This window comes from Lytechinus pictus, chromosome 4 (assembly GCF_037042905.1).
Source record: "Lytechinus pictus isolate F3 Inbred chromosome 4, Lp3.0, whole genome shotgun sequence".
NCBI lineage: Eukaryota > Metazoa > Echinodermata > Echinoidea > Temnopleuroida > Toxopneustidae > Lytechinus > Lytechinus pictus.
Window position 1 is genome coordinate 28,955,039 of NC_087248.1, and position 16,480 is coordinate 28,971,518.

At 36.8% G+C, this 16,480-nt stretch overlaps 1 protein-coding gene across 1 annotated transcript in view; it reads left to right on the forward strand.

Annotated features, from left to right (window-relative positions):
• Positions 1-1,803: 1,803 nt before the first annotated feature.
• LOC129258674 (spermine synthase-like) overlaps positions 1,804-16,480 on the forward strand; it is a 38,736-nt gene continuing 24,059 nt past the window's right edge. The window contains exons 1-3 of the mRNA XM_064098781.1: positions 1,804-1,980; positions 10,543-10,666; positions 16,268-16,438. Coding sequence (XP_063954851.1) covers positions 1,920-1,980; positions 10,543-10,666; positions 16,268-16,438 — 356 coding nt within the window. The 5' untranslated portion in view covers positions 1,804-1,919. The remainder of the gene's footprint in view (positions 1,981-10,542; positions 10,667-16,267; positions 16,439-16,480) is intronic.

Sequence of the window (16,480 nt, forward strand, 5' to 3'; positions counted from 1 at the left end):
ATTTATAGATTGACTTTCAAAAAGTGCTCGGTAAAATGTCCGTTTTATTGTCTCAGTATCAAAATGTTCAGCTCGCGCTGCGCGCTCGCGTTGTCTGATTTATCAGGTACCTATTCTCTTCATGTATTCCATAAATAGTTCTCAAAATATCCCTTAATTTTCAGGTTTGATTGTCAAAACCTATATCAGCCAGCGCGAGGCGCGCTCGCATTTTGATTGGTGAATAATGTATATCATCATCATCATCATCATCAGTGTACGGAAGAAGAAGGCAAGCCTGTCGAGACTTCCGGTCGTTCCTTCTGATAGTACTTGTTCCAACTTGACTATTTTAAATGTCTTGTAAAATTACATGCATGCATGTTGCGTGGAGGGTGGACGGATTCTTTTTATTTTTTTTTTTTTAGGGAAGAATTTGATGATGGCAAGACCAATGTTTGTCCAGCCTATGTTTGAAAGAGTCAATAGAGGGTGCCGACACAACAGATGGAGGAAGATTATTCCATAGGTCTACAACCCTCTGACTAAAACTGTTCCTCCTTAAAGTGGTATAAGACCTCTGTTTAAACAGTTTTAGATGATGTCCTCTTGTTGTGTCTTGAATGGCAGGGATGAAATATACAGAAGAGTCAACATTAACAAGTCCATTCAAAATCTTAAATACCTTGATCGTGTCTCCTCTTTGTCTTCTGTAGTGTAGTGAGTACATTCCAAGGCTTACAAGTCTATCCTGGTATGGTAAATGTCGCAATTCTGGAATTAGCTTTGTAGCTCTTCTCTGTACCTTTTCGATTTTAACAGCATCCTCCTTGAACCTTGGATGCCACACTACATTTCCATATTCCAAAATAGGACGTACTATAATGTCTTGAACAAGGTTGGCAATGTTGTACTTGAGATGACAGTAAAAGTTCTTTTGATTAGTCCAAGCATCTGATTGGCTCTATTCACGATATGTGCTACATGTAAGTGGAATTTCAGCTCCTCATCAATCATGACTCCAAGATCCTTTTCTACAACAGATACTTGTAAAATCTGGTTGTTTATACTGTATGTTGTTCTAGTATTAACTCTTCCAATATGCATGGTTTTGCATTTAGCCTGGTTGAAGGAGAGTTGCCAGGATTGGGCCCATAAGGTTGCTGCGTCCAAGTCATCCTGTAGCGAGGTTTGTTGGTTTACAGAGACATCACCATATATCTTAGTGTCATTAGCATAGATTTGAATGTCATTACTAATCACATTTGGGAGGTCATTTACATATAAGACAAAGAGTTGAGGTCCGAGAATACTCCCTTGAGGCACGTACGCCACTAATCACAGGGGTCCATTGGGAGAAATCCCCACGAATCGACACTCTCTGTACACGTCCTACTAGAAAGGCTTTGATCCACTCAAAAACTCTTTGCTCGATGCCATATGCTTGTACTTTATTAAGTAGTCGCTGATGAGGTACAGTATCAAAGGCCTTGCTAACATCAAGATATATTACATCTACAGGTCTCCCTTTATCCATAAGATATGTCCAGTCCTCCATTTGTCTCATAAGTTGCGAAATACATGACCTTCCAGAGGTAAATCCATGCTGGGCATTGTGTAACAATTTATTACTGTCAATATGGTCTATTAAAACATTGCGTATAATGGCCTCCATGACTTTGCCTATTACTGAAGTTAAACTTATGGGCCTCAATAATTTCCGTTATAATAACAAGCAGTCGCAGTTTGTCGGTGGATCGGAGTAATTCGTCGGGTATATGTTCAATTGAGAATACCATTAATAGTATATACACGCATATTAATATTACGCTGGTGACGCTGGTCTATTTTGCACGTGTATTTTGCATTAGTCAGATCGGCTTATCCGGCTTTCATTTTGGTCTGAGGTTTTGCACCCTTTCTTGCAATCTTACTTAGCCATGGATGTTAGAACAGTGCTATATGATTTTCGAGTAGAACCAGATATCCTTGAAAGCATGCGTAAGTATAATAACTTCTCCCAAGTTGGGCCCCTTTGCACCTTAAATAATTGCCTTTGCCTGCGAGCGAAGATTCCGCGGCTGAGCGGAGCGAGGTTACTTTGTACAAGAAGCTCCGCCGGGCCGGCCGACCGCCAGGGCTGCGGCCGAGTAGTACGGTACTTCCACCCCGACGGTACAGGAATCTCCAAAGAAGTGGAGGGATCGGTTAAGAGAGAGAGAGAGGTAGGGAGTTCGGTGACTTTATGAAATCTTGAAGAATCCCAACAAATTTGATATCATTGGAAAGCTTGTGAAATAAGAAATATAATAATAATGGTGCTTCATTCAACTCATTGACATTGTCTGACTCTGATAGTGATATAGTGACGGAGATATTCCAAATTACAAGGGAAAATATGCAGATTTTGTTCTGTGAGACTGTGGTATTAGACTATGAGTATTAGTGCCTAGATTTAGACCATCCGATAATTCACAAAAAAAATCTTGTAAGGGGGAAGTGATTTCCGCTGGAAATATCGCCGCCGAGATCGCACATGTTTAATCTAGGCCTAGGCCTATTGCAAGAAATTCTGCAATGACCGCCGCAGGGGTTCCCCACGACCACAGCGGGAAATTAGACACCCCACCAAATAAGGCACTCTCCCAAACATTGGACATATCGGCGGATTGAATTCGAAATGGAAATCGGAATATCTGCTGCTTTGTTGTGAAAATGAAATGCTTGTTTTTCAATGATCCGTCTAATACTAATAGGTGGGTCAATCCTAGACAGCTGGCAGCCGTCTGTTTCGAGGAGTTTTTTGAATTTTTTGTATTTGTTTACTTTCTCCTCGTACACAGACGGCTTGCTATCGTGCAGCCACCATTAGGGGACTTACAATGCAAAATCCCCCCGTCGGGGCTCTTCAATTTTTTGTCTTTAATGAATGAAACTTTTTAAAATTAACGCGTCCGAAATGCAAATTAATATTCCCTCTTGGCATTAATTGCCAAAAAACGGGGGAAAATCAAGTTAAAAGGAACAAAAACAGTGACTTACCTCGGCTGTCGCGCAACTTCACCTCCCTGTTTTATCCGAACTTATATACATAAACATATGGCCATTGAGTCCCCTGTACAGATCGCGCTAGAACTTCGGTCTCTGTATTTGGTGAGTGAAGCCAACAGAGTTCAGCTGAACAACCAACATAACAGAGACCGAAGCTTTTGGTCTAGGTCAATCCATATCAAATCAACCAATGCTTGTCACCCGACCCCCTCCGATTTTCTTTAAACTCGCAACAAATGTGCCCCCAAATGTCTGACGGAAAATTCTGGAATATTTTACCCCAAGGTCAAACGGTTGCTAAGATATGGCCTCCCTTAGCAACCAATGCGTGGCCAAACAATAAAGTTTAAATAAAATTAGCTATTTTTGATTGACTGCTGGAGCCAAGTTTGATGACGCAGTGTTCTAATTTTCTGTAAATTGGAAGAACTTTATAGTCTTAACACACACAATATAATATGTCGTGGATCTGACCAGCAGGGACTCAGTTTTATTATTATGAGGGGAGCAATAAAAAGCTCTTCTTTGACAGACAAGGGGAGCTCTCTTGTCCGATTTCAAAATGGATGGAGAAACGTACACTAAGTTACAACCCACAACCAAAGGAGACAAACAATCAGATATAGATCTGATCTATGCAATATTTATCTCATTGAACTTTTTAATGTCATTCTTGCAAGTGTGTTTAATCGCTTACAATACCATTGTGTGTCATTTACAAAACCTTGACAGCGAATTAAGTTTTCAAGGATGACTTGAACAGTTTGATCATTGACTGACACTCTTGTTAAGCAAAATTTGCTGAGGCGAGTGATAAATCGCTCTACCAAAAATTAAGGAGAGCGGTAGCGAGTGATCACTCTCACTCCCCTTAAAACTGAGTCCCTGGACCAGCCGTTATTGCGCACAAGGTCGCCGAAAATGGTGTTAAGCGTCCAAGTCAATGTTTTTGGGAGCTTAGAACCCAATATTAGGCCAAGTAAAAAAAGATAGTAGTTGATCGTCCGGGATTTTTTAGAGCAGTGATGAGGAAGGTCCTTACTATTTGCTATCTTACTAATTTTTTTTAAAACAAGGAGGCATTTTCTCGGCCCATTTTTTTACATCAGTGATGAGGGAGGTCCTTACTATTTACTATTTTATTTGCTATTTTTTATTCAAATGATTGTCAGGCCATGTCAAGCTCGAATTATGTGATTGATGCATGCTCAATATTAATAATAAATTAGTAGAAATATATATATATATCCCGGCAGAGACATTTTTTCGGCATCACCAATTTTTCCAAAGGGTAGATAGCTCTGGGGAACTTTGATTTAAGCTACGCCTACCATTGTTCTCTTCATCCATTTCTTTACAATATATATATATATATATATATATATGCATAATATTCAATTGATTGAAAATCTATGGAAAATGTATTATGCGATAAAAATATATTGATGTATTACTGATGTATACCGGTACTGTATTGTTGTAAAACAAAATGTTCATGTCAATGAATGATTTAAACATTATTCTATATTAATATATATGTAAGGGTAAAAAATGCATTGGGGGGTCATTTTATTACCATTGAGCCATGTTCAGTTTTCCAGAGCCAATCCTTTTTTTAGCTCTGGGCATGGTTTCGCATCGCAGTTTCCAGCTGCTTGTATATTCGTTTACATAATGATTAATACTGTTCAATTTTTATTCATTTTTAAAATTGATATCAAATGTTTATTGAATTGTTAATTGTTCACAAAATTTTTATTATTTCAATATTTGTAACTGTTAGTGTTAGATCTATTTACTAACTAATTTTTACAATTGTCCATCAAATTGAATAGCTCAAGGAAGAATGAAGTTTATCAAATTTGAACAGAATTGACACTTACTGGAATCCCATTAATGATTTTCAATCTTGATAATGAATAACCCACTTGAAATTATTTTTTGAATATTCAATGCATTGCCTGCTGACGTTTAATAGAAAACTTGCCAGAAAATTCAATTCATTCGCGCCAGCACAGTCAATCACATCATCCCAGCACACATGCATTCACCCAACAGAGTCACAAGCACAGTAATAGCTCTAGAGTCTATGGTCAATCACTGTAACACACATCGAAGTACAGGCGCTATCACTCACCAAAAAAACCTGCTGAAATACAAATTACGTCATTAAAATTTATTTATCTGCGCCATATTTCCAAAGCACGCGACGGATTAGTTCAGATTTATTGAATTGAATTGAATTGAATTTATTTTCATACTTCACAAGATAGCAAAATAATAACATAATAAAATTGAGAAATACATTTGATTACATACAAAATATAACATGTATAATAGCAGTAAATAAAGTGAAATATGAAGGAACCTGCATAAAAAGCAGAGCTTGTAATGTCTGCAGGTTCCTTAAAGTAATTATGAAATTAGTAATCAAGGAGATCGGACACACAAAAATAATCAGACTACAAAGGAAAAGCCAAAGATTAGCGGAAAATCGCGGGGTAAAGAATGAGAGGGAAAGTGGACAAATGTGAAATAGAAGGGGGGGGGTGAGCGTAGAATGAAAAAATTCAAACTAGGCAGTATACCTTTAAAAAGGTACAAATGAAATACATTATATATATTTAGCCAGTGCGTCTTAACGGGGTCCATAACTGGACAAAAGAAATGATTTCAGTTTACATTTAGGAAGCGGGGTCCCCGAAAATGCACTAAAAATGAAGAAATCTGTGATCTTTTCCTGGTTTGCAAACTTTATTTTCTCGCTAATTTATGATGGTATCCTCAACATTCCAATAAAAAACCAAATCAGAATTTTTTTTCTTTCTTGCAGTTACGGCGATATCGGACTTTGCAATTGTTTTTTAAGTTGCGAGAGAGATCCCAGAGCACATGAGAGCAAATCGCTCGCCAATCTTGTGATTTTTTTTCGCTATTCAGCAGCCATAAAAATAGTAAATATCAAGAATATTGATGCTGCAATCAAAAAGGGAAACGGGCACGGACGAGAAACATCACAATTTTTTTTTTTTTTTTTAGCCAATTTTTGAAAATAGTAAATAGTAAAAAATTTCATGCGGCGGCCAAAATAGATGCGCGCGAGGACGATCAACTACTTTCTTTTTTTTACTTGGCCTTATGCATATTTGAAGACTATGACTTGCTCAACAGACCTGCAAAAAATTGGCCCTACCATGCGGGACAATTTCTTGTAGGGCTCCCTCAAAGTTTGATTTTTTCTTAAAGTTGCCAAGTTCAAGGTCACGAATCACCCCTCGCCCCATCCAGGTGCGACCCCAATTTCTGTATACTGATAGACATTTACCTATATTTTCATGGGATACTTAAAAAATTTTGTGACCAATGTGTTTAATAGCTGGTTTAGGCATTCGAAAATGGTCGTAAACACCCCTAAATCGATGTAAAACGACACGTACAAGTTTTCAGCACATTTCAAATTGGGATAAATCAAAAATGAAAAGAGAGCAATCACTGGTATTGTCTGTAATAGTAGTCTGTAATTAGTACTAAGGATTTGCATCACAAATAGTTTGTCTTATTTGCAATGACCTTGAAAAACACAGCTGAAAATCATAAATCGGGTCAATTTTCCGTAATGATAGGGCGTTAAAATGTGTTTACACCCACTTTCACTTGTGTGTCATTTCAATACTACCTTGATATTGATCTAAAATAGCTATAAATGCCCTAACATTAGCATATTCACAAGACATGTGAGCCTTACAACACATATCAAAATTGATTTTCTCACAGACTGAATGCCTGATCATATGGATATTTGCAGTATTGGTAGTCCATAATGAGTACTTGGAAGATATAGTATTAATTAATTGTTCTTACATGACAATGACCTTGAAAATACAGCTGAAATTCACACAAAAATTCAATAATCTGCCGATATCCCATTATTATAGGTTGTTTACACCCACTTTTACTTGTGTGTCATTTCAATACTAATGGTGACTTTAAGCTGATAATTGCAAATCGTATTCCTTTCTGGTTCTATTTTACGCTCCAAATAATACATAAAGTCATATCTTTATCTTTTGACCTTGACATTGATCTAAAAATAGCTACAAATGCCCTAACATTAGCATATTCACAACACATGTGAGCCTTACAACACATTTCAAAATTGATTTTCTCACAGACTGAATGCCTGATCATATGGATATTTGCAGTATTGGTAGTCCATAATGAGTACTTGGAAGATATAGTATTAATTAATTGTTCTTACAAGACAATGACCTTGAAAATACAGCTGAAATTCACACATAAATTCAATAATCTGCCGATATCCCATTATTATAGGTTGTTTACACCCACTTTTACTTGTGTGTCATTTCAATACTAATGGTGACTTTAAGCTGATAATTGCAAATCGTATTCCTTTCTGGTTCTATTTTACGCTCCAAATAATACATAAAGTCATATCTTTATCTTTTGACCTTGACATTGATCTAAAAATAGCTATAAATGCCCTAACATTAGCATATTCAAAACACATGTGAGCCTTACAACACATATCAAAATTGATTTTCTCACAGACTGAATGCCTGATCATATGGATATTTGCAGTATTGGTAGTCCATAATGAGTACTTGGAAGATATAGTATTAATTAATTGTTCTTACATGACAATGACCTTGAAAATACAGCTGAAATTCACACAAAAATTCAATAATCTGCCGATATCCCATTATTATAGGTTGTTTACACCCACTTTTACTTGTGTGTCATTTCAATACTAATGGTGACTTTAAGCTGATAATTGCAAATCGTATTCCTTTCTGGTTCTATTTTACGCTCCAAATAATACATAAAGTCATATCTTTATCTTTTGACCTTGACATTGATCTAAAAATAGCTACAAATGCCCTAACATTAGCATATTCACAACACATGTGACCCTTACAACACATTTCAAAATTGATTTTCTCACAGACTGAATGCCTGATCATATGGATATTTGCAGTATTGGTAGTCCATAATGAGTACTTGGAAGAAATAGTATTAATTAATTGTTCTTACAAGACAATGACCTTGAAAATACAGCTGAAATTCACACATAAATTCAATAATCTGCAGATATCCCATTATTATAGGTTGTTCACACCCACTTTTACTTGTGTGTCATTTCAATACTAATGGTGACTTTAAGCTGATAATTGCAAATCTTATTCCTTTCTGGTTCTATTTTACGCTCCAAATAATACATAAAGTCATATCTTTATCTTTTGACCTTGACATTGATCTAAAAATAGCTATAAATGCCCTAACATTAGCATATTCAAAACACATGTGAGCCTTACAACACATATCAAAATTGATTTTCTCACAGACTGAATGCCTGATCATATGGATATTTGCAGTATTGGTAGTCCATAATGAGTACTTGGAAGATATAGTATTAATTAATTGTTCTTACATGACAATGACCTTGAAAATACAGCTGAAATTCACACAAAAATTCAATAATCTGCCGATATCCCATTATTATAGGTTGTTTACACCCACTTTCACTTGTGTGTCATTTCAATACTAATGGTGACTTTAAGCTGATAATTGCAAATCGTATTCCTTTCTGGTTCTATTTTACGCTCCAAATAATACATAAAGTCATATCTTTATCTTTTGACCTTGACATTGATCTAAAAATAGCTATAAATGCCCTAACATTAGCATATTCAAAACACATGTGAGCCTTACAACACATATCAAAATTGATTTTCTCACAGACTGAATGCCTGATCATATGGATATTTGCAGTATTGGTAGTCCATAATGAGTACTTGGAAGATATAGTATTAATTAATTGTTCTTACATGACAATGACCTTGAAAATACAGCTGAAATTCACACAAAAATTCAATAATCTGCCGATATCCCATTATTATAGGTTGTTTACACCCACTTTCACTTGTGTGTCATTTCAATACTAATGGTGACTTTAAGCTGATAATTGCAAATCGTATTCCTTTCTGGTTCTATTTTACGCTCCAAATAATACATAAAGTCATATCTTTATCTTTTGACCTTGACATTGATCTAAAAATAGCTATAAATGCCCTAACATTAGCATATTCACAACACTTGTGAGCTTTACAACACATTTCAAAATTGATTTTCTCACAGACTGAATGCCTGATCATATGGATATTTGCAGTATTGGTAGTCCATAATGAGTACTTGGGAGATATAGTATAAAAATATACAATGACTGAATAACACTCGAGGATCTGGCTAAAACTATTTGCATCAAAGGAACATCATATAGTACTATTCTCCCGAGGGTCATCGGCCCGAGGTAGAATAGTACTATGTGATGTTCCTGAGTGCAAATAGTTTTAGCCAGTTCCGAGAATGGGTCATTGTATATTTGTTTTATATCCCTTCCACTCATATGTATTCTTCATACGATATTCTTCGTTGATACCCGACTTTTACAGCAAAATGATTTTTAATAAGTCGATGATGGAACAATCGTTGAGAAGTTGAGAAAACAATAAGCCTTGCCGTATTGATCGTCTGTTCAGCGAGCGCACCTGGTTAGTGCAGCTCGCCAAAAGTTTCCTGTGGAATTCAGTAGAGAGTACCGTTGGGCTGAGCATGCAGCGCTCTGCTGGCATCGCGTCGCACAGCTCGCGAATCGAGTAGGGGGCGGGGTCAAAAAACGTATAGTTCACTTTTTCCCTAGGGAAAAAATGGACTATGCGTGACGTCAGCAAGGAAAATGAACTATTTCATGGCAAACGTTTTTCGTAGTAAAACTATTCTTTTTCTCCTTGTGTGCACTCTCAATACAACAATCTTTACAAGGGATATAATATTAATTAATTGTTCTTACATGACAATGACCTTGAAAATACAGCTGAAATTCACACAAAAATTCAATAATCCGCCGATATCCCATTATTATAGGTTGTTTACACCCACTTTCAATACTAATAGTGACTTTAAGCTGATGATTGCAAATCATGTTCCTTTCTGGTTCTATTTTAAGCTCCAAATAATACATAAAGTCATATGATAATGGGATATCGGCGGATTATTGAATTTTTGTGTGAATTTCAGCTGTATTTTCAAGGTCATTGTCTTGTAAGAACAATTAATTAATACTAAATCTTCCAAGTACTCATCATGGACTACCAATACTGCAAATATCCATATGATCAGGCATTCAGTCTGTGAGAAAATCAATTTTGAAATGTGTTGTAAAGCTCACGTGTGTTGTGAAATGAAATATTTTGAGAGGAAAAACTTGTACTTGGAATTAAATACATGTATGATTATTGCAGTGTGAATGTACTGAGTAGTGGTTTACTGTGTTTTCATTCAAGTGGGCTTATATTTAAAAACAAGACTGCATTATGGGTCAGGAATCTGGCCAGATTTGGGTACATGTAGTTGAGGACTTGAGGTGGTGCCATACAAGGCTGTGGTTTGTATTTCCTTCAATCTGTATTATTTTCCTGCGTTTTTCATTTTCAGGTCATGGGACATCAAAGATCAATGAACAATTGAGGGATGTTCTTTCCTCGGTTGGATTAGGTAAACATACGCAGTCTCATCACAGCGAAGACGTCATCTTCCTCTCCAGCTTTGGCAATGGCAGGTAAGTCAGATTACCCACCTGTTTTGATGCAACAGTTTTATACTTTAATAGTCTGGAACAGGACAGTGCAAAGTCCTGATGTAGAAATGGGGCTACAGCAGGGAAAGAGAAGCTGCCTGTGACTGTGGGGAGGATCGGATATGCGACACCTTTTGGTTTGCCCTCTTACCAGAGCAGGGGCCCGTTGCAGAAAGAGTTGCAATCAATCGCAACTCTAAAAATCATATGCAACTTGATTTTCCACCAATCAACAGCGTGCATTTGGGACTTGCGATTGATTTTTTTTACTTGCGTTTAAACGCAACTCTTTCTGCAACGGACCCCAGTGCACTGCCAAAGAGCTGGAGTCTTTTAACCCCAAAGCCAGATCTTGTACCCTCCACTGGACAGGACTTGTGAACGTGTAGTGACCTGAGAAGAAAAAGAACCAGTAGTTTCTCTGAAGAGATGGACGATAAACGCAAGCCTTCCTTTGATTGAAAGTGACCTTCACCTGAGTATGTGCATCTTAATGAACATACAGGTGTTTTTTACAATATAGTGACTACCATGACTACCAAAATGTATCTGCTCATTAACAAAGGAACAGTTTTCCTGGGTCTGACTTTTGTTGGCTGATGTCCTGTGTCAGAATATGCCTTTCAATAAACATGCAGATACTGTTTATTTTTGTTCAGCAGTACCTCTCTTTAACATCTTGAAATAGTATAAATCAATTGAGAATTTGTCTTTTTGTGCATTTTTTTTTTAATGCAAAAGGGCAATCCCATATAAAAGTAATCAACCTTTTGTACATCCGACCCCCATTTTTCCCCAAGTTTTACTTCACTTCATAAACTGACCAATACATGGTCATTTGGGAGCACTACAGACTGTCAAAAGTACCAGAAATCGGAGACAGAAATTTCATGAAGGTCCTCAATTGATTTATACTGTTTCAAGATGTTAAAGAGAGGTACTGCTGAACAAAAATAAACAGTATCTGCATGTTTATTGAAAGGCATAAAAAAATTCATTTATGAATGCAATATTCTCAACGAATTCCAATATGGCTTCCGTGAAAAACACGCAACAACTTATGCTATGATTACACTCGTCGATAAAGTCATCAAAGCTATTGATAAATCCCTTCACACTGTTGGAATATTCCTGGACTTCTCCAAGGCCTTTGACACTATAGATCATGATATTCTTTTATATAAACTTGCTTATTACGGTATTAGAGGAAAGGCCTTGGAGTGGTACAGGAATTACTTAACTAACAGAACTCAATACGTTTTTGTTAATGGGTGCGAATCACACCTGGAAAACATAAATTGTGGTGTACCACAAGGATCACTTCTCGGCCCCCTATTATTTATATTATTTATAAACGACTTCCATAAATCTTCTAAACTATTATCTTTCATTCTGTTCGCTGACGACTCCAACATATTTTTCTCCCATCGTGACCCAACAACTTTGATTAATGTTATGAATACCGAATTGAAATCGGTCCATACTTGGATACGGGCGAACAAACTATCATTAAACATAAAAAAGACAAATTACATATTATTTAGTAACACAATACAAACGCTCCATGGTAACATTAACATTAATGGCATTAATATTGACTCTACCCAATCAACAAAATTTCTTGGCATATTCATCGACAATAAATTATCATGGAAAACACACATTGATATTCTTTACAGAGTGATCGCAAGAAACATTGGTGTCATCAACAAACTTAAAACATTTTTACCTCACAAAATACTTTTGAACCTCTACTCAACCCTCATCCTCCCTTATCTAAACTACGGAATTTTATCCTGGGGTAATTCACAAATAACACAAACTAATAGTAGGAGTGGGCTATACATGGGTCAAAAATACTTTTTTTGTAATTTCAATATGACAACAGTTTTTTTTTATTCCTTGTAATGTATCTCAACATGAAATGACAATATTTTTTGTCTCAGGTCTGAGAAAAAAGTGTGCCGGGCCAAAATCCAAAATGGCCGCCCAAACCCCCCAAAATCACAGTTTTGGCCACAATTTTTTTATTTGGTGGTCAATTTCTCTGGTTTTGGTGTCTATTCATATGTTTTTTGGGGCAGGCAATTTGTTTTTCCTATAATTAGTACTTTTTAACCATTATTTGTAGAGTTAAAAGGTAATTATACCTAAATTTTCCCATTTTTGTAGCCTTTTTTCAGCCAAAAAGTAGGTTTTATCATCCTGGGGTTCTGGGATATTAGATGGTACGAGGTCAACAATAGCAAGCAGCTTCATATAGCTATATTGCTTTTATTCCTCCACTTTGGGTTTTACGGATATTTGTGAAATATATCTTATTAAATAAAAAATGTCAATTATCCATTGGGGCTATACAGTATACATATGTACAATGTACTGTACATACATACTGCACTGCATAAATGCATTGGCCACCATGACAGATAACAAGGCTTGTATAAACTATAGTGTCATAGAAATGAGCTCTCAGGTTTTGAATTAGATGCCTCTGAAATTGAAGATATGTTTTGTCTCAGAAATTGAGGACATGTTTTGTCAAATATGCTAATTCAGGGGGCGGAGAGAGGTAATTTACACTGTAGCTATTCTGGGCCCCGTTGCATAAAAATTTACCATTATGTTAACTTAACTTAATGGTAACTTGCATGCAATCCTTTATTCTGATTGGCTGTTGATCAGCGTTACCATGATAATAGTAGTTACCTGACCCCATAAACATAGGCCCAGGCAGTTAGACACCAGAACCAGGTTTAAAAAAAAGCCTCCAAATGAAGAAGATATGGCTAAAAATGTGATGTACGTATATATACATGTATGTGATATTTACATGTAAGTTTAATTTACGTTACTGGTTTCACCATGTACATCAGCTGACAAGGAATCAAATTCACAATCTAATTCTAAACCTTTGAAGCTCATTTCTATGACACTATAGTTTATATCTACAGGCCTTGTCATATGCCATGGTGGTCAATGCATGGATGGATATATGCAGTGTAGTATGTACAGTGCATTGTACACCGTATAGATGGACGTATGGATAAATGACATTTTCTTTTATTTGATAAGATATATTTCACAAATATCCGTAAAACCCAAAGTGGAGGAATAAAAGCAATATAGCTACATGAAGCTGCTTGCTATTGTTGACCTCGTACCATCTAATATCCCAGAACCCCAGGATGATAAAACCCACTTTTTGGCTGAAAAAAGGTTACAAAAATGGGAAAATTTAGGTATAAATACCTTTTAACTCTACAAATAATGGTTTAAAAGTACTAATTATAGGAAAAACTAATTGCCTGCCCCCCAAAACATATGAATAGACACCAAAACCAGAGAAAATGACCACCAAATAAAAAAGTTGTGGCCAAAACTGTGATTTTGGGGGGTTTTGGCGGCCATTTTGGATTTTGGCCCGGCACACTTTTTTCTCGGACCCGAGACAAAAAATATTGTCATTTCATGTTGAGATAAGGTAAAAGGAACACAAAAAAACTGTTCCCACAGTAAAACCAAAAATCACCCATTTATAGCCCACTCCTACTAATAGAATATTTTTGCTCCAAAAACGAATTGTTAGAATAATGGAAAATGCCCAATACCGTGCTCATACAAGCCCGTTATTAAAAAAAAATAGAATACTAAAAATCCACGATCTCTATCTCCTAAACCTTGGAACTTTTATGTTCCAGCTATCAAAAAACGAATTACCCACCGCAATTACTTCACTCTGTACCAAAAACACTGACATCCATACATACCCCACAAGACAAGCTATACAACATCAATATCACCCCCTCTGACTAGAACCACACTCGCACAAAAAAACCATCATTTACACAGGTCCCAAATACTGGAATGGTATTCACCAAAGCCTTAAACAATATAGAAATATAAACACCTTCAAAAAACACCTTAAACTCTCATTCCTTAATGAGTACAATGTATGAAACACATGAACTGCTTTATCTTTTCCACGATACTTGCCTCTCGACCCTATTTCTCTTTCTCCTCCCCTTTCCTTTTGTGCTGGGCACATAATCGTTTCTTTTTGTTTTGTTTTTTCCCCCAGTTATTTAATATTCCCTTATCCCTCTAACCTATGTAGTTACTGCTCCCCCCTTTTTTTTCCTTGTTATTCAAACCTATTTTGCCGTTCTTCATATATGGTCTAGATTAAGATTACAACAAATTTATCCTAAGGGACTTACAATTACAAGCTTCGCTTTTTAATAACTCCCTCATTTTCATTTTCACATGCTAACTGTTATCTATAATTTGTCTAATCATCAAAATGTATCTTGAACAAAAATTGTATACATTTCATCTATTTCCTACGAATTTGTTAATTGATTATTGAAGTATTCTTATGACACTTATTCTGTTTTGTACATTTATACATATGTATATATATGTTTGTTATCAACCAAAAAATTACTTTTTTTCTTTCCAGGGCTCTTTTTGGAGAAACTTAAAAATTTTCCAGGGCTACTTTTTCATTTTTCAGGGCTCTTTTTCCACTTTCCAGGGCTACAATTTTTGGAGCTATTTCGTGGCCTTTTTGCGTGTGAGGGTGTGTGTGTGTGTGTGTGTGCCTCATTGAAGGGATGCTGGTCAGCTTATTACATGACGTCATCCAGCCACTGCCGAGAGCCAATTTATGAATGAAAATATAGTAAGCATGCGCAGTGCAAGCCTTCCATAGCCCCACACAGTATTCCACCAAAACAAGTGTGCAATACTCTATCACCTCGTACCAAAATCGACCTAGAATTTCACTTTCCTATAATTTATATGAATTATGAAAGGTATTCTCGGAGGATCTATTTTCTCACCGATACCGAACAGGTAAACGAATTTCGATTACTTCTTGATTTTCGGTCAAAATCTTACGAATTAGCGTTGATATAGCATCGTGTTCGTTGGAGTTTGTAGAGTCTATCGCAACGTGTACAAAGTCAATTGATTTCCGGGTTTCGGAGCGTCGCGTGAATATGCATGAAATTGCAGAGTCTCGATAATTTTCGATCGATACTGGAGCGATCCGATCACAAACCAAGACCATTTCCCGCGTAGACAATGTGACCGGATATCGTTATCGCTATCGATACTTTCGCACGCAGTCCGAAGGAATTATTTTGGCGACCACGTAGTCATGACGTGATCTGCGCGATTGGCCAATCAGCGGTCTCCGATTCGCTGAGCCGAGACGGTCTATTCGTTGTACACAGTCTATGGACAATTTGCCACTGTGGAATATACAGTGTTGACGGGGGCGATTATGAGTTTTGCAGTCGCCCTCTTGTGAATGTTTTTAGCCCTTTTCCGGGGCTCTTTTTGGACTTTCCGGGGCGAATTCGCCCGCCGCCCCCGTGTAATTTTTTGGTTGTTTGTTATGTTTATTATCAGAAAATGGAAGTGAAATAAACTAAACTGAACTGAAACTGAAACTGAACATATATGGGGTCGGATGTACATATTTTATGGAACTGCCCAAAAGCAAAAACAGTGGGGTCTGGGACAAGATACTTGTATTTATTCTGGTTTGTATCCTGATTCCAAACTCTTTCTCCACAGATGGGCAATCTTCAACTGTCACCGCCCTGACCTGGTGACCTTGACCTTTCACTATGACAGATGCCCAAAGGCACCACCCTTGAAGGAGAGTCCACCTGTTCTTGATGATGGAAGCATTGAGGCATTGAAACAAGAAGTGGAGAAAGTGCTCAACCCAAAGAAGTGCAAACTGTGAGTGATACAGCTACAGCAGGCTAGGGGTGTGTTCAATGT